General features: G+C 39.3%; 1 protein-coding gene across 1 annotated transcript in view; it reads left to right on the top strand.

Annotated features, from left to right (window-relative positions):
• The window catches only part of SLC1A1 (solute carrier family 1 member 1), a 58,649-nt gene that overhangs the window by 25,526 nt on the left and 9,940 nt on the right, over nt 1–23,183 (top strand). Inside the window, exons 3-8 of the mRNA XM_085320145.1 lie at nt 10,577–10,669; nt 12,456–12,570; nt 14,852–14,894; nt 16,234–16,341; nt 17,722–17,906; nt 19,783–19,890. Coding sequence (XP_085176271.1) covers nt 10,577–10,669; nt 12,456–12,570; nt 14,852–14,894; nt 16,234–16,341; nt 17,722–17,906; nt 19,783–19,890 — 652 coding nt within the window. The remainder of the gene's footprint in view (nt 1–10,576; nt 10,670–12,455; nt 12,571–14,851; nt 14,895–16,233; nt 16,342–17,721; nt 17,907–19,782; nt 19,891–23,183) is intronic.

Below are 23,183 nucleotides of genomic sequence, written 5' to 3'. Positions count from 1 at the left end.
AAGGGATGCATCATCCTTCCTTGTCCCAGGCTTTGATTATGTTCCACCTGAGGAACATTTTATCTCCAGAGGCTGAATAGGCACTAACTTGAGAGTATGAGAAAAGTTTTCCTGAGGAAAATTAAAATTTTCCTACAAGTGATACTGTTTGCAAATAGAGATAAATAGAAAGGAGTGTCAGTACCTTCGTTCCACACATGTAGTCCAATAAATTCTCTAGGCAAAGATCATCCCTAATATTGCAATAGTAATTGTGTCAGCAGCCCAAAGTGCAGCAAAGCAGTCTGTTAGCAAACTGACAGTTGGAGTCAGAAATTTTTATGCGTGTCTTCCCTGAACTGTTCCCTTTTCTGGTAATTTCATCCCTTTAAGTGCCATAGATTATTTATCTCCCATTTATTTCTGCATTTCTGTCTCATATTTAGAAAGTTATCATAATATCTCTGTTTTTCTAATCCCTAGGTCATCCAGGGCATCACCTTTCAGTATTTAGGATATTCTTTATAACTATTGTTGCATTCTATGCTTTAGTCTGTTTCTGTGTTTTATCAGTGCCTTTTCAGAGTTGGAAGACCAAAATTTATCTTGCTCATCCAGTGGTACTTTTYTTAGATCATGTAAATAGGAATTAAGACTTTTCTGATCTTAAATGTTTCTGCAGTATTTGCATGGCACTAACAGATGCTTATTCATTACCTGCATGCCTTCCTATAGGAATCAGTTAAATGTGATTTCCTCACTCCTTAGGTTCTTACATAGAACAAGGAGCATTTCACAAACACACAAACAAGTGTGCTTGCCTTACTTATGTGCTAGCCTTTGTTTATCTCATTTGTAAGACCTTCATCACTGCAGTTACATGACACCACTAATGGAAGAACAATGATATTCTCCAAAGTAAAGAAGAAGATAATTAATATTCTATCAGAATAATTGAAAAGTTAATTGCTACAAGCTGTCGTAGAAATCCTTTTCCTTTGAAGTAAGTAACAGTGAAATTTAAATAGACAAGAAAGCTTCRGTTGCAGAAGGGCTGACAGAATAGGAATGGAAGGATTCTGTAACAAACATCAAAGATAGCACATGTGGACCACCAAAAATATCTTCTGAGAAATTGCATACCRTAACATCTTTGGGGCTTCCATTTGCCATAGCTGCTTCATTATCTGATTTGCTCAGTTGACATCTGGATCAGAACTGCTCTCCTAATGGAATTTAGCTCTATATGTCATTCAGTTAACTAATGGAAAGCTGTATAGAAAAGAGAATTCAGAGCCCCATGACACAGTAAACACAAGAAAGAAATTAAGTCTTCTCAGATGCATATCAGATGAAAGATTATTGAGAACAACGGACAAAGAATATTAGATACCAGCATCTGAACTGTGTGTGTTGAATGAATGCTGAAGCAATGGATAGAAGTCTGAAGTCCTTTATATGGGCAGTGTTTGAGTAGATGGCTATGAGCTATTTGTTTGGTCTGCACAGCCTCTATCAGCTGCAGGCACATGATACTGCATTTTCTAGAGAATCCCACAGGGCAGACACAAAGAGCAAAAGATACACTGTGCAGTCCTGGAAAGGTAGACATCAGTAGTTTCTGTTTAACCTGATTTATAAACATCTGATTCAGGGAGAATATGGAGAAGGTGATCTTTAAATTAACGTGAGAGTGAATTTGTACTGCAAGTTCATTCCAACTCAAAGTGTTGAATGGCAGCAAAAAGGATCAGAGTCAAAGATGGGAAGAGGGAAAAGTGCCAGGTGGGTCAGTGACAGCTTCAGTGAAATACAGGCTCTAAATTCACCAGGGTTTTGGTGATTTTCCCCTGCAGCTATTACTGTCTTCTGTTGATATCAGTATAGCATTGCCTACAAAAGTTTAGCATGTGAAATACTGGGCCAGGGACAAAAAGACTGAAGACAGCTAGCTTCAGCACCCCTTTCTTGGGTTTTAGAAGCCCTGAGAGGGGAATTCTTTGCTCAGGAAGAGTATGGATAGTTGGTAGGACTGCCCTACAGAAGCTAACCAACAAAGTGGATCTCACCACATCACCAAGAGAATGAATGAGTGGAAAAAAAAATCAGGTTAGCCAGCATATTTAACATGTAGTCTTTTTACTCCCCTTCTCAGTCTTAGGGCAAGTTACTCTAACGTCTTGTTTAGAAAGAGTTACTATGGTCTGCTTAGTCACAAGGGAGACTGCATACATAATGCCAGGCAATCTGGATGAGAAATCTTTTCAGGCCTTATTCATCTTTATGAATTTTTCCAAATTCACAGAACAACAGAGGAGACCCTTCTTTCCCTGTTGTGAGAAGGAACCATTTTCCCTTGTATTTCTCACACAGTTATCAAATAACAACAAAATATTTGAACTGCATTTTATTCCTCAGTCAGCTTCTTAATCACAGAAGAACACATGTAAAAGTTATACCATTCCACTCTTCTGGAACCTTTATTGCTATATGATATTTGTTACAACAGTGGAGTAGATACCAGAACTCCTAAGGGAATTTTGCACAGTGGATCTGTGCCAGAAAATGTAAATACCAAGCAGTAAGCCATGATATGGTTGACAGTTGCTTGGACATGGAAGGCGCCTTAGCCAGATTCTTTCCTCTGGCAATGAGTCRCATTTAAGCAGAAGAACCTGCTGCTTGTTCTGGGAGTTGGCCAGGTGACAACGATCCTTGTGCAAAGAAAATTCATGTCTTGATTGTCGAATGTAACACTGTTGGCAAAAGGAGTTAAACAGCTCAGCTTTTGCAGATTGTATTTAATGATCAATTTGCTACRCAGATTAAGTGAGATGGTGGAAGGAATGGATCCTGTCAGCTTCCACTGATGTTGATTTCGTCTGGCCTTACTAGAAGCTTTGAGAAGAGCTAAGAAATACTGCAGAGATGCACAGAGATGACCTCCAACGTTTGTGGAGCAGCCATTAAATATACTAAAGTGTGACTCTTGCTGCTAGGATGGGACAGTCACAGCAAAAGATTATAGATGTAGGCCCTTACAATCCATAGGAAAAAAACTTGGAAGTTTAAACCCTTGTGCTTGGTTAGGACAACTTTTATGACAACTCCCAGGATATAGCAGTTATACGCGAGGGAACTGATAGATAAGGTGATAATTACTGGAAGTGAAAGAACCCTGTAGTTATTTCCAGCCTTCAATACTAACATTTTCTCTCCAAGATCTCCCAGGACCACAGGATTAACCAAGTACAGTGAACATTTCTGGAATGGCTGTATTATACCTGTGCCAAAGCCATGTGGGTATTTGTGAATTTCACATAGCCATCCAAACTGAACCTAACACAGTGGGGCATCATATTGTACAGAGAGCAGTTTTGTTTGCTTGACTTGTACTCATGCTAGGCACTGATTTGCTTTTTTCTGTTTAATAGTTATCCCAACTCTATAAATCTCACAGAAGAAAAACTGCAATTCATGGATCCCATAGTTATAGTTTTTAACCCTTGTTAGTACCTCCGGTACAGAGCAAATGTTCTACCCCAGCCTGCGTAAATCTCTCAAATCTTAGTGATTTTTCTGTGATGATAGCAACTGTACTCAATAACTTGGCTGTCACATTTACATATACCACCTCTATACTCTACATAYGTGTAGTTTATGGCAGATTTTACTATGAAGTTCCAAATGTTGATCTCAACATAAAATTTCAATTCTGTGTGGGAAATGTAGGTCACTCCAACAAGCAGGAAGTAGACAGGAGGTGGTATAGGAGGGTGGGTTAGTGATCTTTCAACATCTTTGAAGATTTCATTAATGTACTGCATGTGGTTCCCTCTCCTGCACTCCATTTTTCTTCCAAGCAAACAAATAAAATGAGAAGAGGAATATTAATGACGACTTGATGTGTTTCCCTGACTCCATAGGTTGCTACTCAGGAATTATCATCAGCTCTTAAGTCTGTGATAAAGACCAGGTTAAGAGGAGGATAAAAATGCTTTATAATATTCAGATGCAGCATAACTTCACCTCACAAGAGTTTCAGTTTAGTCCAGTAGTTAGATAATTGCTAAACTGAAACAGCTGGCTTCTATCTCTTTCATATTGTATTAACTGCTGTGATTTTGGACATTTTTATAATCTCCATAGAAACACAGGTTCAATACCTCTGTCTGTTGGCCTCAACCACATTCAAAGGCAACACACGCCACATCTAATTACAGGAGCAGTGAAAGGTATGTGCTTTATCTAGTTTGTAATTGCCACATACAAGTTCTATGGAAAACTCCCCTGTCCTGGAGTTAGGAGAGAAAGAGAACAGGAATCTCCAATCTTCGCATAGAAAGAATCTGAATAAAAGAATCATAGAATCATAGAATGGTAAGGTTGGAAGGGACCTCTGGAGATCAAGACATCATTAAGGTGATCAATTTCAGTTATTTTCCTCTCAGATCGTGTGAGAGCTTCACCATGTCTCACCTCATCTTGGCCAACCTGCCCCAGGGTCTCTTAATTCTGAAATACTTTCCTGGAGGTGTTTTATCTAGGCTTCTTTACCTATTTAAACAAACAAAACAAAAGTTAATGTGATTTTAAGAAGTCTAGGAACACAGATACTTAGTCTCTGGGTTTGTCAAATTTCAGGGAGCATCTGGGAGTGACAGATAAGACTGCTCTGTCTTTCAACCATATGAATTTATCTCAATAATATACCCGTTTCTAACACCTGCAGAGTTTTTGGTTGGTTGGTTTCCTTTACGTGAAACATTAAGCTTTATTTTTAAAACATTAAGCTTAATTTTTAAAAGCTGTATGTAAAGCTGAGTAATTTTTTTGAAAGGGAAGTATATGAATCATTGAGAATCTTGTTATATTTAATAGAATTTTAGCCTTTGTTATAACTTTTCCAGCAGCCTCTGGACTTTAGCTTCATTTATGAACATTGTGTTCCTCTATGATATCAAAAATAATAAAAACAAACAACTGAGATTTTGTCAGAGAGAAAATAGCCATGTAAATACTTGCACTCCAAGAAATAGCGATCTTTTGTTATACTAGTATGTCACTTTCCCTAAGTCTCTTAGGAACTGAAAGAATTATTTGTATGTCAGTCGGTATCTACTAATGAAAATTTCAGAAGTGCTTGTTTCATATTGCTGAATTTTGTTTAAATCAGAATATTCCTTTGCATAAAGGAGCCTTATACAATAATCTGTAGTAAAGCAGCTCTAAATATGTGCAACAAAACAAGATTGTGAAGGAAATTTAAGAGAAACTTAAAAGATTGGACATGACTCAGACTGTTATCATCCAGTCTTATTAGGACTCTTCCTCTGAGGCTTTTAACCAAGGAAACAGTTTCTAAAGTGAGGGTCAGGGGAGCTATGTATCTTTTTTCTCACTTTAGCAACACATGTTCCAAAGGTAAAAAGCAGTAGTTGAATGCGACACAGGAAGAAAATAAATCATTTATAATCTTGTGTAATAATTCAGTTTTCCACTCTTGTTCTTTTGAGTGTTTTGTAGTATTCTGGTCTTTTCTGTTTCTTTTTAAAGAAAGTGATCCTGGGAATCCTTTAGTAATAATGCAAAAGTGTCAACTATAAAAATTAAAGAAAACAAAATTGGCAGCAACATTTAAAAGGTTCAAAAAAAAAAAAAGACCAGATACGTGCAAAAAAAAGAAGTTCTTGTAATGGCTAACTTTTCGTTTTCTTCCTAACATTTAAAATGGGAGCTCCACATCTTTTATTCAAATGTACATGTCTCTTCTGTTTTGTTGAGGTTCCTGTACCTTTCTCTTCCCTGTTGTGTTTTGGTGTCTTCTGATACTCATGAATAACATTAGATATATATTGCTTATTCTCCCATTCTTTCCTTAAGAAGAGGGGCATATGCAGTGCACCATTTCATGTTAGTCAGGCTTTGAGGTCATGAAACAAGAAAGAGAAGATGTGAGAGATTTCATTTCACTGTTTGTTTCCTTCTTTTACTCTTTTACAAGCACATACATTGCAAAGTAGAGAGAACAGGACAAAAAGATAACGTATAAAGAATTTTGAGTTTGAGACTAACAAAAAAAACATGGAAATTCRTAGAATCATAGAATCAGTAARGTTGGAAGGGACCTATGGAGATCATCTAGTCCAACCCCCCTGCTCAGCAGGATCACCCAGAGCATGTTAGACAGAGTTGCATCCAGGCAGGCCTTTAAGATCTCCACAGAAGGAGACTCCACAACCTTTCTGGGCAACCTGTGCCAGTGCTCCGTCACTTTCACAGTGAAGAAATTCCCCCCCACGTTCAGACAGAGCTTCCTGAGGTTCAGTTTCTGCCCGTCGCCTCTTGTCCTGTCACATGGGGCAAAGGAAAAGAGTTTGTCCCCGTCCCCTTGACACCCTCCCTTCAGGTACTTGTACACATTGATCAGATCCCCCCTCAGGCTTCTCTTCCCCAGGCTGAAGAGGCCCAGCTCTCGCAGCCGTTCCTCACAGGGCAGRTGCTCCAGCCCTCTGATTGTCTTCATAGCCCTGCGCTGGGCTCTCTCCAGTAGGAGCTCACAACTTGACACAGTACTCGAGATGAGGCCTCCCCAGGGCTGAGGAGAGGGGCAGGATCACCTCCCTCAACCTGCTGGCAACACTCTTCCTAATGCACCCCAGGAGACCATTGGCTTTCTTGGCCACAGGGGCACATTGCTGGCTCATCGTCAACTTGTCGTCCACCAGCACTCCCAGGTCCTTCTCTGCAGAGCTGCTCTCCAGAAGGTCAGTCGCCAGCTTGTACTGGTGGCTAAGGTTATTTCTCCCTAGGTGCAGGACTCTGCACTTGCCCTTGTTGAACCTCAGGAGGTTCCTCTCCGCCCAGCTCTCCAGCCTGTCCAGGTCTCTCTGAATGGCAGCACAGCCCTCAGGTGTGTCAGCCACTCCTCCCAGCCTGGGATCATCAGCAAACTTGCTGAGGAGGCACTCTGTCCCCTCAYCCAGGTCATTGATGAAGTTGATGGGACCCAATACTGAGCCTTGGGGGAGGCCACTAGCCACAGGCCTCCAACTAGACTCCACAGCACTGATGACAACCCTCTGAGCTCTGYCTTTCAGCCAGTTCTCGATCCACCTCACTGTCCACTCGTCTAACCCGCACTTCCTGAGCTTCTTTAGGAGGATGTTATGGGAGACAGTGTCAAAAGCCTTGCTGAAGTCAAGGTACGCAACATCCACTGCTCTGCCCTCATCTCCCCAGCCAATCATTCCATCCGAGAAGGCTATCAGATTAGTTAAGCAGGATTTCCCCTTGGTGAATCCACGCTGGCTACTCCTGATCACCTGCTTTYCCTCCATATGTCTGGAGATGACATCTAGAGTGAGCTGTGCCATCACCTTAGCAGGGATGGAGGTGAGGCTGACTGGCCTATAGTTGCCTGTGTCCTCCTTCTTGCTCTTCTTGAAGACTGGAGTGACACTGGCTTTCTTCCAGTCCTCAGGCACCTCTCCAGTTCTCCAGGACCTTTCAAAGATGATGGAGAGCAGCCTGGCAACAACATCCACCAGCTCCCTCAGTACCCGTGGGTGCATCCCATCTGGGCCCATGGATTTGTGGATGTCTAGCCTGCCCAGAAGGTCTCTCTAATCCTTTCCTCCTCAACCAAAGGAAAGTTTTCCCTTCTGCAGACTTTCTCCCTCACRTCTGGGCTGCAGGATTCCTGAGGGCTGCCCTTAGCAGKGAAGACTGCAGCGAAGAAGGCATTCAGTAATTCTGCCTTCTCCGTATCCCTTGTCACCAGGGCCCCTGCCCCATTCGGTAGCGGGCCCACATTTTCCCCAGTCCTCCTCYTGCTGCTGATGTATTTGAAGAAGCCCTTCCTGTTGTCCTTGACATCCCTTGCAGGACTCAATTCCAACTGGGCCTTAGCCTTCCTCGCWGCATCTCTACATACTCTGACTGCATTCCCATAATTCTCCCAAGTAGCCTGTCCCCTCTTCCACATTCTGTGTATTTTCTTCTTCTCTCTGAATTTGGCCAGGAGCTCCTTGCTCACCCATGCAGGTCTGCTGCCCATTTTGCTGTACTTCTTACTCATAGGGATGCACCGCTCTTGAGCTTGGAGGAAGTGATGTTTGAATACTAGCCAAATTAAATTGCAGAAGACTGGTTATTGATTCACARATTTGGCTCCAGATATTGAAGCCTTGACTCTGTTCTGAGTCATACCTATTTAATTCTCTATAGTACAGTACATTTACACTCTATCTGCTCATATTTTAGAAGTGTTGTTAAAAATTCATACATTAAGAAGTGAGGGAAAGACCAAATRAAATAAAAACAAAAGTTTAGTAGTAGTTAAGAGTAGACGCATGAGTTTTGTTATACTGTTTTTGTGATCTTACCTTTTATTTAAAACACTACACACTTCAATTTTCAAGCAGCTTGTGTGCCATCTTAGTTTGAGAAATATTTTTGGTAATGAACTGATACCATTCAGTGTTAATTTTATGTTTTGTTTCATAAAGCTTCAATGAACTCTTTTCATTATTCCCACAGGAACTTTAATACTGTGATGTTATTTCAAAGGAAAYTGTATTTCTAGTTGATTTGAGGAAGAAGTCCAGCAGCTATCAGAATAACCTATTATCAGGTGCTCACTAATGATAGTTGCTATATCTGTCAGGAAATCTATTTTTATACATTGTTTTCCTATGAGTAAGAAGTTAATATTAAGAAAAAGCAAGTCAGCAGAATAAAGGACTTTACTGTCACAGGAATTTGATAACATACTAATAATAAAGTCTTTATAACTGACTACTCTAGGGAAATAACCTTGCATAATTATTGGGCTAGACTGAGTCAGCAAGATTGCCAAGCAAAAAAAAATGTTAAATGAGTTTTGTGAAAAGCTCCATCCCATGATAAGATTATTCTTACCTCTGCTGACTACCTAACTGCTATTGACAGCCTATATAACAAGTTTCAGTATAAAATTTAGAGATTTCCTATCTTTGTGGGCTTTTCCTGTAAAAACATGGAACTGGAAGTGGTTTGTAGGCGCAAAAGTTGACATTGCCTTCATCACAACATTGACAGCCTTAGAAACCAGCTCTTCTGTTAACCACAGAACAAACATAAAGCACATTATTAGTTATTAGTTATTCTCAAGAGTTATTACTGCCATAAATGCCACAGCTTAGCCTGCAGAAATGTGAGTGTCTTCCTTCCATCCCGTTTTACCCAGGTAAGAAATGAATATGATAGCCCAGCCTCTGTGACCATTCTGTTTTTTCTCCTCAGAGCAGACTGACAGTGCTGACAGCCCCCTGTGATAGCTGTGGCACTGGTCTTTTTTCTGTGCACTAGTCTGTACTCCATTGCTATATAAATAGATTTGTTATTAWTATTTGTTTTGCAGGTGGGATGGTCTTTTACATTATGGTTTCTCCACATATGTATAGTTCTTCCATATTCACCCTGATGATAGGCTATGCTGTGGAAGACCCCAACGTAACCAGATAGATGATGAAAGAAAATAACTTTTGTTCTCCCCTCACACTGCTGTTTGCATTTTAAATAACAATTAACAGAACAAGTAAGGCATTATATGAATGCTCTAAGCACACATTATTGCTGTTAATATACTTTCTGGAAAAGATATCAACACGTGGTTAAAGTATAGTTGCTAAGATTCCTTCTGAGCTCAAAGATCAGTAAGCTACATTTGTGTCAGAAGGCTCTCTGATTTGTCTTAGCTTGTGAAACATCACTGTCCTTCAAGTCATGAGGGTAAATATCTTTCTGGCATTTTTGCGGTCCTATGCAAGGAAATGTGGCCAGCCTTTGAGAACAGGACTCAATAAAACAGATCACAAATGTATAATAAATAGGTATCTGTGAATAATTAACTAGTGTAGTTATAGTCTGTCAAGCCTTACAGTCGCAATTGTCATTTTACCCTGGTTACTGAATTTTAAGTATGGAGATAGATCTCTAACTCTTTCAAACAATTAAAAAATACTCAAAATACTTCAAAAATATACCAAACTGAGCAGTTTGTTCAGTGCAATCCCTACATCAGCACTCCTCCACCTCCAGTAACAAAAGCTGCCCTCAGGTGCTGGCTATGACAGATTCAGACAGCGAAGAGCCCAGACTTGACAAAAGGTAAAACTTCAGTCAAAAAAAGAAAAAAAAGAAAAAAAAAGAAATCTGTTAACACAAGCAAGCCTGCAATGGATGAACCAGTTCCTTACCTATCTTGTTTGTGCCTACAAGAAGCCTAGGATAACAGCCATTAAATGAGTATGGTTATAGACGGGAACATATTTTCATTAGTCCTAGGAAATCAAATTCATGATCAACCTCAGGGTGTCAAAAATGCTTAATTAGCTTTTTCCTAGTTAAAATCCAGGGAAACCAGTGCAAACAAGTGTCAGCAAATATATTGATCTGCTACAGAACTTTTCCAAAGGTGCAATGGGCAGTTAGGTATTCAGAAATATCTCAAGTAAGGAAATATTTCCTGTATAGATATAAGCTGCTCTACAAAAACAACAAGTTTCTTCTCTAAGACTATTTGCTAATGTTTTGTTTGTGGTTCTTTTTGCAGGTGTTGCTGCTTTGGATTCCAGCATTTCTGGGAAGATTGGTTTGCGGGCAATTATATATTATTTCTGCACTACTGTCATTGCTGTAATTCTAGGTACTCTCTGATACTGGTATTGTGCTACTGTAACTGTGAACCTCCTCAGCACTGCTTAATTACAAGTGTACAGCATTGTGACAATACTAATTTCTAAAAACAGCATGGGAAARGGGGGGCAAGGCAAGAATCATGTGAAACATCATGACATGCTTGTAGCATAGATAAGGTGGTCCTGCTATTCACAGTTGAGCTGTGTTCATTTCCACTATATAGCCGCAGGAACTGTGGCATAAATTTCAGCTCAAGTATGATTAAGAGATTTCTGCTTAGGTAAACAGTGACCCTTTTTAAAGGCCAGCTTTTACTACAAAGTGAATTTCTTCAATAGCAAAATGACAGATTGTGGCTGGCTGTCAGACACAAGAATGTATAATCTGTCTCACCTGAAAAAGTGAAAGAAAATGTTGCTTTCCTTCTCAGATTATTCCCTTTCTAAAAGGTTTTTATCCCCTCTGTCACTGCCAGGCTCCACTCCCATCTTTCTGAAGCCCATACCCTCCTTATGCAGGAAGTTCATTCCCTGCAACCAGTCTTGAATTCTTCCATGTTTGCTTGAGCAGATGTCTTCAGGCCACTTTCCTAAATAGGAAAGAAAACTAACCCCTCCTCTGTCAATTCTTTTGTAGTTATGAAGCCTGTCTTTGCATTTTGTTTTCTGAATGAATACTGTTCCCAGATATCACCCACTAAAGAGAAACTGTTGTGTATTTATTTGAAGGACAAAATGTGCTCCATGTATGGCCTACTTGTAAAGCAAAGCACTATTTAACAGATGAAAAAAGATCAGATACAGACCTACATGGTCAGTTTCATTGCCAGAGGATTGCATCATTTAGAATAACAGCTCATCTGTCTGAGAATTTTCTGTGGATGCCTAGTGAGGCAGACTTGGTAAAAGTAACATACTGTATATAGACCTAACTTTGAAATTGGCCCTGCCCTGAGTGATGAGCTGAACCATTAACCTCCAAAGGACCCTACCATCTTAGGTTATTCTGTGATACTATGAGACTAGTTTCCTTATGCAAAGTTACATGAATTCAGTTTTGCTGTTATTTGCAGTTGTCATAAAAAAGCACTCTTCTTGGGGGATTGAAGCATGTGCCCCTTTCTCTCAATAGTGAGATTCAGTAGTCTGATATGTTTTAGGTTAGTCTTGGTTTTAGAAAAAATGCATGCACTTGGAAGTGCTTAGTTTTTCAAATAGTAGAAAGAACGTATAAAATGAAGCCCACTGAAATCAATAGAATTTTTTTCACTGATTCAGCATTCACAAGGTAGTATTTAGTAAAAAAATTATTTCATTCTGTTTCTGAAGCTCTTCTCTTACGCAACTTTATYGATTAGACTAACTTTAACAAAACATACTTTTATATAATGGGGTCACAGGGCAATACGATTTTGTTCAGACCTGAAAATGAGTAATGAGAAAGATTGTATGACGGAAAAGGTAAATAGCAATTCAAAATATCACTGTGCAAAATTTGCAGAATGYTTCAGCTGAAACAGCTGATGTAATTTACCCTTAGTGAGCAGTAGTGATTTAGTAGCATAGAAGGAAAAATAAAGCTAGAATACCAAAGTCAAGTGGCAATGCTGCAAGTTGCTGCTGTTTTAGAAGAAGTCACTCATTTAAAGATGCTAGCTGTGGGCTTCTCTTTCTGAACAACCCTGTGGGTGCACCTGGGAACAGCATTTGGTAATAGGAGTTTAATCACAGAAGATACACTAAGGCTTGCCTTAGTCCGCACTGCACATTTTTCTCCTGCTTCTCCTTYTACAGGGATTGTGTTAGTTGTGATCTTTAAACCTGGAGCATCTCAAAGAGCAGATGAGATAGAGAGAGTGGGCAGTACCCCTGAAGTCACTACTGTTGATACCTTGCTGGATCTGATCAGGTGAGAGGTATCATTTCCATACCCATGTAGCAGAGGCCCAAATAATAAATGCATATAAAGTTGTAATGTGTAATATGATATAAATGCTCTCCAGTGTTGCTTGGAGGATTAAAGGCAGAGCATACTTGTATTCTAGCAGATTAGATGAAAGAATGCTCATTTTAGAATGGATTCAAAGGAGTCTATTTTTTTTAAAAAAGCACTGTCCTCACACTATAGTTTTTGGTTAATAAGCCAGTCACCACARAAATTCCCTCCCCCACAGAAATTGACAATTTGTGCTTTACCTAGTATGAAGAAAAAATCCAGAAAAGATTCAGTGGTGGGCTGGTTACTACCTCGCAGCTTTTATGTCATCCAGCATAGAAGACCACCTAGAATTGCCATGTTGTGTGTCCCCTCCTCCAGGAAGAATGCAGAGTAACAGATGCAATGTGTGGACATTTCTTACGGTTTCACAGTCAACAAGTTTGCTGCATTACCAGTTTTGAAGGCAGCATTATTGTGAGTCTTTCCTTAGCAATTTCCCGGAAAAAAAAGATCGATAATTTAAGTTGTTAGAAAATCCCTAGTCCCTAGAAATGTTTGCAAAAGATTTGAGCACTGTGCCTCTATCAGCACTGGTAGGAACTGAATAAATTGTAGTGTGTTTAAGAAATTTTGGAAAACTGACTAAAAAAGAGCTGCATTTCCAGCAATGTCTAGTAGATACCAAAAAGTGTTTCTGTGGATTTTTTTCCTGCAGCCACAATTAGTGCCTGATCTGTATCGCTCTTGCTGTTTTTTTGGTTTTGGGKTTTTTTTTTATGATTTCTACTTAAYTGGTTCTCTAAAAATCAGCTGCCAAATATCTAAAATCAACTTTCTCAGCATTTTTCCTTTCAGAAGCTCTGAAATGGCACTGACATTCGCAGATACAGTCTCAACCTACAATTCTTTGACATTTGTAAAAAATACACACACACACACACACACACTCACACACACACACATATATATCCCTTGAAAGAGTTACTCGTCATACTTAACAGCAAATGCCAATTGTCATCTGGGGCATCTCTGCCGCAGATCAAGGTAGGCCTCTTTGGCATCTCCAGGCCTCAGCCTCACAGCCCCATGTTTGACATACCAATGCTATTCCCAACATCTGTCCCCTCATGCCCATGCAGGGCCAGAGTGGCAGCTCCTTAGAGAGCTCCTCTTTACAGTCACTTGCCCCAGGATTCAGCACAGGAATCCACACATGTTCATAGTGCTGATGATACAACTCCAAGCATGAAGAAGCCTGTACAGAATAAAAAGCAATGGATGATTGCTTTTTATGGATGATGGATGATTCTATAATTTAGAATATTTGGTGGTTTTGGTTATAATTAATGGTTCCACTTACAGCAGAGATCTGAAATTCTATTGTAAAGAAATTATATTTAGTTTTCTACATATTTATATTCATCAGATTTAAGAGCCAAATCCAGATGATCTAGTAAAGATTAAGCTAAATCGCAAGTTTGTACAAACTATTCTTGCCTTCAAAGGAATTTAGCATAAAAACTTGAAAAGTCAAGATTTTGTGAGAGATCTTTAGGGGAGATCCTAAGACTCCTGCTTCAATATGTAAATTGTTATCTTCTGCACTCGACCAGGTATCTGCGTACTTCTACTTTCTGCAGTCTTCCTTTGCATCTTGAATTGCCCTTTGGAAAGTAGAAGGCAAGCAACTGGATTTCAGTGTTTCTCAGTAATTTCCTAACTTTTTAGTGCATGAAATGGTTCAATGCTGTGAATGGTTGACCCTGGAATAATACATGGGAATCTTCCATCTGCCAAGATTAATTTCTGAATTCAAAACTGCGGTATAGCTAACCAAAAATCTATTTTTTTAATCTAAGTCTATTTCAGCACAGTGTTAATAAGGACTATTCTTTTTCTTTCTACCTTATACATGGTAAATCCTATAAAAATGACTTTGGACTGTCTCTTGTATTCCTTGTGTACTTGATAGAGACGAAGATAGCAAGTTCAGGAGTTGGCCAAGGGAAATGTCAAATACTGAAAAATTAGCCTAAGAATTCCACAACAGGAAAACAATCACCTTTTCATTGGAAGTCCTGAACCCTTGTCTCTGCTGTACTTCAGCTCTGACAGTGCTAAATACACTTCTTTCTGGTTAAGGCAACACACTCTAATCTGTCTTTCAACACCAGATTGTATCATTTTATTTAAATAAACAGCTTGTTCATAGTAAGCTATAATGTTGAAATGCCTCTGATTTCTCTGACAGGAATATGTTCCCTGAAAACCTTATCCAGGCCTGTTTTCAACAGGTAAGATTGAACCTCCCAGTTTGTTACTGTAGTTTTCATTGCTAACTACAAATTCTTCTTAATTAATGTCTCCCAAAAAATATATCATATTTCCCATAGTAAAAGTCTGTAAGAGTTATTTATGAGATGTCCTGGAGGCTCTTGAGCTCCCATAGAAAGACTTTTCTTAGGAATTGTCTTTTTCTTTCTGTTTTAATTAATACTTTATTCTCAATTCATAAACCTTTGATCATCCTCTGCAAAAAGACGCTGTTTAAAAGCTGGATGCAGAAACCTGGCAATGTATTAATACACAGGTTTTTCCCTTTAAGAGCAGGCAGAGCTATAAGAACCATGTCATGGGGATCTGTGGGCTGGGTCCTAAAAAACCTTAGTGTCTGATGAAATGTGTGTGACTCGGCACTCACCCTGATGTGTCTCACATCTCATGTCCATTGCTAGACCTACTGATTCATCTTGATGAAGAAGTAACCAGATGTTAGAATCTGTTTGAGACATCTCTTCTGAGAAAAAATGAGATTTGGAAGAGGAAAGAGGAAACGGCTGTCCATGTAGCAGTATTATTTCAGATTCAGTCACATTTATCCATAAATTAAACAATTTTTATGATGCRCTTTGCTTCCCTTTTTCTCTTTTCCAGCAGCTGCCTACCAGTTATGCTGGTAGTTTGTATGGGAGATAGCTAACCTTACCCAAGACATGGTGTTAACTTTCTTCTGCATGCAGCGCTGAGGGTATTTTTTTTACGGTTTACAAAACTTACTTAYGCATTTTTTTTTGCACGTTAATTGCTTCAAGGCAAATCTGCCTTGCTGAGGTACACAATCCTAACCTGAACTTCTCTAAAAGTCTGAAGCTGGAAAAATCCCTCTTTTCAGGTGCCAAATAATAACAATATTACTGTAAATATCTTTAAAGCAGGATGCTGCAGCATCTCCTGCAGGCAATGAGGCTGCTATAGCTTCTCTGCTAGTGCAGCAGGTGTAAGCAGTCTGGCTGTATCAGATGTGCATGCACTACAGACCTCTCCAAGAGCCGTTCCCTCCAACTGCTTGTTCCAGAAGAAAATGCCCTTGTCATTGTTGGGAGCTTCATCTCATCCCCCTGAGGACTGTGCTGCATCTAAAGGGCACCCAAAAGCCTCAGGAGCACAATTTATTGTGTATTTTCTCTGTATCACTCGTTTCATCTAGTATCCTAAGTAGGAATCATGATCATTCACATTCAGTCCAGGTGGTTCATCTTTCCCTTATTTTTATTGGGCAACTCTGCCTTTGTCCAGTCTTCAATTTCTTCATATTTCTAAATAACTCTTCTATTTTTTGAAAAACTCTTTCAGTATAAAACCAAACGTGAAAAAGTGGATGTTACAAGTGGCACGGAAAAAAATAGCTCCACCTCTAGAGAAGAACTTGTGGCGATTGTCATGATGGCAGAGGTTTCAGAGGTGCGCCCTTTATTGTTTGTTGTATTCCTTTATAATATATAAAGGTAGAATTAGACTGAAATTTGATTTAGTTGATGTGTTAGTTAATGGTTCAGAAAAGAAAGGAAATGGCACATAGATCTTATCGAGTGGATAAAACGTGCTAAGTAAATGCTGAAGGTGATTATGAGCATCTTCAGTTAGATTTTAAAAAATCAGAGGACTCCACTGTCAATTAAACAGTACAAAAATAATAGAAGATGTGGGAAAATAATCCATTTATATACTCCATTGCAGGTATAAGCTGATGCACTGTGAAGTTACTGAGAAATTAAAGAAAACAGTCGTTGTGAGAAGCCTGAGTATATATTACMAGTTGCTTAAATCTAGCTTTATATTTTGAGGAGATGTTAAGTAGCAGTGAGGTAACCATGAGCATTGCAGAAAGAAGGGAACAGAAAGTCATACAAAAATATTTGAAATGGAAAGCAAAACAATGGAAAGCATGTTGTTAATTAGTAGTTTGATTGTTGCTCTGAAAAAAAAAAACATAAAGAGACAAGTAAAGAGGAGGTTTAACAGGCATATTTAGAGGCCTGGAAAGCTTACATGCATTGACTGCCTAGGATTACACTGGAGGAAAGAGTAAGAAGAAATTCAATAGCATTATGAACACAGAACTATGAACAATACAAATTTCATCTCATAATAATGAGAGCATGAGAATATAAGCTAAATGAAAGGGTATCAGTTAAATCCCAAAGCATGATGCAGTAGAGAATCACACCCTAAATGAATAATTTTCCTTTATATATTCATACTGCATGAATACAGAGAACTGTGCAAATGTTTAGTAGGATTTTTATGTGATACACTTCAGATTCTGCTGTTCATTATGCAATTTCACTGATTTCAGCTGAATTATAGATTTTTAACTGGGGGCAAAATTGGATATCACTGTCCCAATTCTCACACAATGGACAATTTTTCTTAAGTCTGACCACAAACCTTCGTGCTGCACAGAAATGTCAGCTGAGTTTCATTCCCCATAGTAGGGAATAGTTCTTCTGTATATTGAAGGTATGACTGAGGATGCCTAGATCTGCCATTCTCTGTGTCAGAAGTCTTTTGAAATACAACATAAACTAAGTGTGCTGTATCCTGTGCTAGGATTTGCTCAGGTTCTTCTATAATTTAAAATACAGTGGTTGTAAAGGCAATTTAACTACCTTTATATGCCCACTCAGCATTGTCAGAATAAGAATAGACTGCCTAGGGAGAAGATCTTCATATATTTACATAGAGAAATCTAAATGTTTTTTTATTTTATTTTAGGACTCTTTAAAGTAAATTCATTGTTTTCAGGTAGCAACTTTTTTTTCTTTTCAATCCAATCTACAGAACAAAACCCAAGAATACAAAGTTGTGGGCATGTATTCCGATGGCATCAATGTGCTGGGCTTGATCATCTTTTGTCTTGTTTTTGGAGTTGTTATTGGGAAAATGGGAGAGAAAGGACAAGTGCTGGTGGATTTTTTCAATGCATTGAATGAAGCTACTATGAGAATAGTTCAGATAATCATGTGGTAAGTCCAAGGACATACTGGCATTTTGTAACACCTTTTTAAGTAGAATTTGTCATTGAAACTGTAGGACTGTAAACTCTAGGCTCCTTTACATTTTCTTTTGTATAGCGCTTTACAGCAAGCTACTTTGAAAGAAAAGGTGGTAAGCAGTTTCCTCTGTACAGAATTTGATCCTTTTGAGGAAACTGGAATAAGGTTCCAACTTATATTAAAGAAACAGTCCCATTTGGACACAGGAAACTTAAGTTATTCAGACATTCTTATTAGGGATTTACATCAAACTGTTATATTTGTATGTGGTTTGAGGACTGTAGAAGCGTTACCACCAACATTTCCTTCTCAGTCTTGAACACAGTTCCATGAAATAACTTCTAACAAATAGCCATTAAATTCACACATTAGCTGTCCTTGGAGCTGAGTTGCTTTAGAAATATAAATAATATAAGCCACAGCACAGACCAAAATCTAAAAGGGTATCCAAGATACAACTTAGTATTTACCTGTGCTAATATATTTTGTGAGATGCCTCTGCTTATTTCTGAGACAGAAAAAACAATYTAGGAACATAGGAATTCATCTGGCAGTGCTTGGCTGGACCTCACAACTATTCACAAAACTTATTTCTGTGTAGTAGAGGTTGTGCAGATCACATTATAGGATGAGGTTTATAAACATAGCCAATCTTTTCCAGAGTTTGATCTGTCAAGTAGGGTGCATTGTCGCTTTGATAATCTACTCATATCCACATGCTTCACACCAGTAGTAACTTACTGTATTACTTTTGTGGATTTTCTCTCCATCCTGCCCTACCCAGATGTCCTGTAAAGCACTATACCTGTCTGGGGCTAGCTACAGGGTTTTCCTGCCTTTAGAGAGATTTAAAATAGTCTCTGCAACATGGCCTGTGACAATGGTCCTGTCCTCACCTGAGCTACAGGCCTGTGGAGCAGGCTGCCTCACACTGCAGCAAATCACCAGTAATGGCACCCCAGCGTGGTCCCCTGCCACGAGTGCAGGATCCCCCTGCAAGCTGACTGTCCTTAGTCTTGCACCTGCGCAGAAAGCTGTGGCTCCCACCTCCCCTTGTGTTTCTGGTGAGGTTGCCATGGCCTTAGTTCAGCTTTCACCAAGTGCAGGGCTCAGCAGGAGCAGGGAGCCTTGCTATGCACATGGGCAAAGTACTGCTCATCGGCTGAGAACTGGTAGCTTGTCCTTGTGCCAGCCTGCCCCACAGTGCCAAAAGGAATGCAGCAGAGATGCTGCTAGCRTAAGTCACAATTTTTGCCTTGAAATTGTCTGCTCTAGGATGCAGCAAATGCTATTCATTCCTACTGGATATAGCCTTGTCTTATTTACTGTGTGTTTTTTTCCTCCATCAAGCAACAGTTAGTGTGCTATCCCAGGATATCAAAATTTCTTTTATTCTGTGCAGGTGATCTACCTATAGCCCCCAGTGCTGCAGGGCAGCTCCTGTAAGCACAGGAAACCTTTCCGCTCTGTTTGTGATTGCAGGGTGAAAAAAATTTAGATCTCAGCCCCTACAAATAGTTCTACTTCTAAGTAAGGCTGTAGACATACATTTGCTGAATTGGGGCAAAGCATGTATGTGCTCTGCCAAATTCTCTGTGCTCTGTGAATCAAAGTCATGCAGTACTTGTAAAACTATTCACAAGGATAAATTTATTCTGATTTTCTAATCTCTTTTCATCACCCCTGTTGTAATCTTGCTGCAGGTGAGTAAATTCAGTTATGTAATAGAATATCAAACAAATTCTTCCACCTATTTTAAAACTTTCACTCTGCAAGAAGTTATATATTGATGAGCATGTAACATTTCTGAGAATGCATTTTTAATTGTTTTAGTTTTGTTTTCCAGGTATATGCCAGTTGGTATCTTGTTCTTAATTGCTGGGAAGATAATAGAAGTTGACGACTGGGAGATCTTTCGTAAACTGGGTCTTTATATGGCTACAGTATTAAGTGGGTATGTCATTTCCTAAAGACAAAATTAAATATAAGTCATTTTTGGAGCTCAGTTATTTACAATTTAATTATCCACAACAGCCAACCTCTTCCAATTCAGAGACTAAAACTGCTGTCAGTGAACATTATATGAATGCATTTTTTGTTTTAGAAAGTCAATGTTTTTTAAAAAGTCTGTTCTTGTACAGGTGGATCTCCAAAAGCAGAATTCTCTTTCTGCATAGCATAACCAAGCACCAAACCAGGTTTATATCCTGTCTCTAGGTCTGTGACAGTGTAGAACAATCTGAAGAGGTGGGGAGGGCCCATACTATTACACCTGCAGAAACCCTTTCACAGATGTGGGCCTTATGGATAAGAAGGGGCAACTTAACTTCTCCGGGCAATATAGCTTGTAATACTAGATCGTTATATAGCTGTTGATAAGTATCCTATAAATGACCCTTTGGAAAGATATATAGATATTACAGTCCCAATAAGTTAAAAGCATTTACATTTCTATTTCCAATTCAGTGAAGCATAGCTTCTAGGCTGTCCTGGTTCATTGCCTTAGCATCCACTCCTGTAATTCTTTCAGCATACTTAGGATTTATTCATGTTTTGCCTACAGGCTAAGTCCAAAGTTGTTCAAGAGCTTCTTCACTCACCACCAACACTTAATACATATGCATGCTATTTTTCAAAATTAATTCACAGGCTTTTTGATAATCAGTCAAAGAGAAGGAAACCACAGTGGTTTAAATGCAAACTTCCCTATAAATAGTTAAGAAGGATCTGGATTCTTTTCCTGAATCTTCACTGTTTACTTTTTTGGTATCTATTTCAAAGTTGTTGCTTTGTTTTATGCCTAAGCCAATATGTTTGGAGTAGCTGTTCAAAAATCATTTGAGAAGTGATGAATTTCTAAGTAGAAGTTACAGCTTCAGAAATAGCCCTAAATCATGATTCTTTCAAAATACTGCAAGTAGAAGTTATGCTTGTCTAATATAGAGTGCTTTTTTGTGTAAGTTTCCATTTTAGTCTTGGAAAAGAAATCTAACTTTTAAAGGATGCAAAAATTGATGCTTAACAATAGTCAACTTTTAAAGGATGCAAAAATTGATGCTTAACAATAGTCAAAAGACTAAAACTTTACATATAAATTGTAAATGAGAATATCTATCTTATTTGTGGTCATATAACTTACAGAATGATATTATGTAACTTCTGCAGGTTTTGTATGTTACAACACCAAGAAGGAATACTTTAGATAGATTATTGTTGCATTTTGACTTCAGCTTTAGACTAGACAAGGTTTATGATAGTTTACCTAGTAATGGGTACTATTTGTCCTTTGATGGAAAATGTACACCGTCACTTCTCCAGAGTATTTACATTGCAAAGTGAAGTCCCACCACATATACTCTTCCATTTAGCTGGTAACCATGTGCTTGACAGGTACAATGATTTCTAAGTAGGTGCCACCATAAAATTAGTTACAAGAGTAGTAATTCGTTAAGAGTGCCCAGCTTTATATCCTGGGAGTGAGGCAGCCTGTTCAGCAAATCCTTATTACATATGCAAYAGTTTTCCCTGAAGGCTGCTTAGGAAGAGGTCTGCAGCCTTTCCATCTCTTACAAGAGGGCCTACAGAGTACAACACTCGATGTACCGTGGAGAACACTTTTTCTACAAGGTTGCTGCACAGGGAAGACATATTGTACCCAGCTCACAGAAGTGAAGACAGCAATGCCTACACAAGACTGCAGAGGAAAGGTGCCTGTTCTTTATTCCCAGCTTGCAGGACAGCCTTTCTTTCACCTCTTGTTGTACAAGTGAAGACACTGCCTTCCTCTGTGTTGAGTTTCTGCACTCACCTGTTCCCACCACTTCTCTTGCTCTGCTTTATCGTTATTGCTTGACCACTTCTGCTGCAGTGTTTCTTTTTATTGGCGTCTTCTGCCACGGTCTCTCTCTCTCCCACCTTTAAGCATGGTCTTGAGAAGTACAGGTTATCTTACACATTTTTCTGGTATTCTCTGTCAAGAAAGATATCTGAGAGCATAGGGGTTGGGGTGCCTCATCCTCCCTTTCATTTTTCTGCCTTCCCTCTCCAGCTCCTCTCCTATCTTACCTTCTTAACTTCATTATTCACAACCTTTTGCATCTGCAACCCATCCAGCTCTCACTCCAATGTCCACAAAATGTCTCAGCTCTTATGTCTCTTTAGATCACCAGGAGGAAACAGTTGTCCCCCCCACCATGCCTTTCCCCTACTTGGCCACTAAATATCTTAAGCCTCTTGTTTTCACTGATATAACAAAGCTAGGACAGAGGCATGCTAGCAGTCAGAAAGGAGAGAAATCAAGCAGGAGACCTAGAACAAATGCCAGAGGAATCACGGCTTGAGAAAAAGGGAAGCTGCAGTAAGCGTTTGCTCTCTTCTCTTCTCCTTTGCCTCTTTTGAAAGCAGCAAGGAAACTGAGTCTCTGGATGCTATAAAAACTACCATATTGGGGTTTTTGAATGACGATGTCTTTCCTATCTTAGAGAGAATGCTGTAAGAATTTCTGTTTTCAGTTGCAGATTAGAATTATTGCTACAAAAATTTCTGCTGTTTGCTGAGAGTTGTATTTCATGCATGCAAATCATAGAATCATAGAATCAGTAAGGTTGGAAGGGACCTCTGGAGATCATCTAGTCCAACCTCCCTGATCAGCAGGGTCACCTAGAGCATTTTTTAAAGGTCTCAGGGTTTGTCTTTGGCTCACAATGCCCTGAACATGGGAAAGAGGTCATACAGTGGATACTGTTGTGGTGTACTGTTGGGGATAAAAGCTTGCTACGCAATTGCAGGCAGCTGAACCTGATGGTCCATATATCTCCTTTTCCATTTTTTGCTGAGGGACCATTCATATAATGCAAGGACTACAGGAGGAATATTTTTAAGAGTGAAATGAGTATGGAAAAGTGAACTACAAAAAAGATAGGAATTGGAAAGGGTCAAACATACATTGGAGCAGCATGTGCCCGCCCAATGTGGGAAAGGACTTAGAGGGTTTGGAAACAGGCCTGTGAGAATCATAGAATCAGTGAGGTTGGAAGGGACCTCTGGAGATCAGCTAGTCCAACCTTCCTGCTCAGCAGGGTCACCTAGAGCATGTTAGACAGGGTTGCATCCAGGCCGGCCTTTAAGATCTCCACAGAAGGAGACTCCACAACCTCTCTGGGCAACCTGTGCCAGGGCTCTGTCACTCTCACTGGGAAGAAATTCCCCCTCATGGTCGGGCGGAACTTCCTGTGCTTCAATTTCTGC

Source organism: Rhea americana, unplaced genomic scaffold, assembly GCF_003343005.1.
Source record: "Rhea americana isolate MKP2758 unplaced genomic scaffold, rheAme1 scaffold_610, whole genome shotgun sequence".
In the NCBI taxonomy this organism is placed as follows: domain Eukaryota; kingdom Metazoa; phylum Chordata; class Aves; order Rheiformes; family Rheidae; genus Rhea; species Rhea americana.
This window is presented reverse-complemented; position numbering and strand designations above follow the sequence as displayed.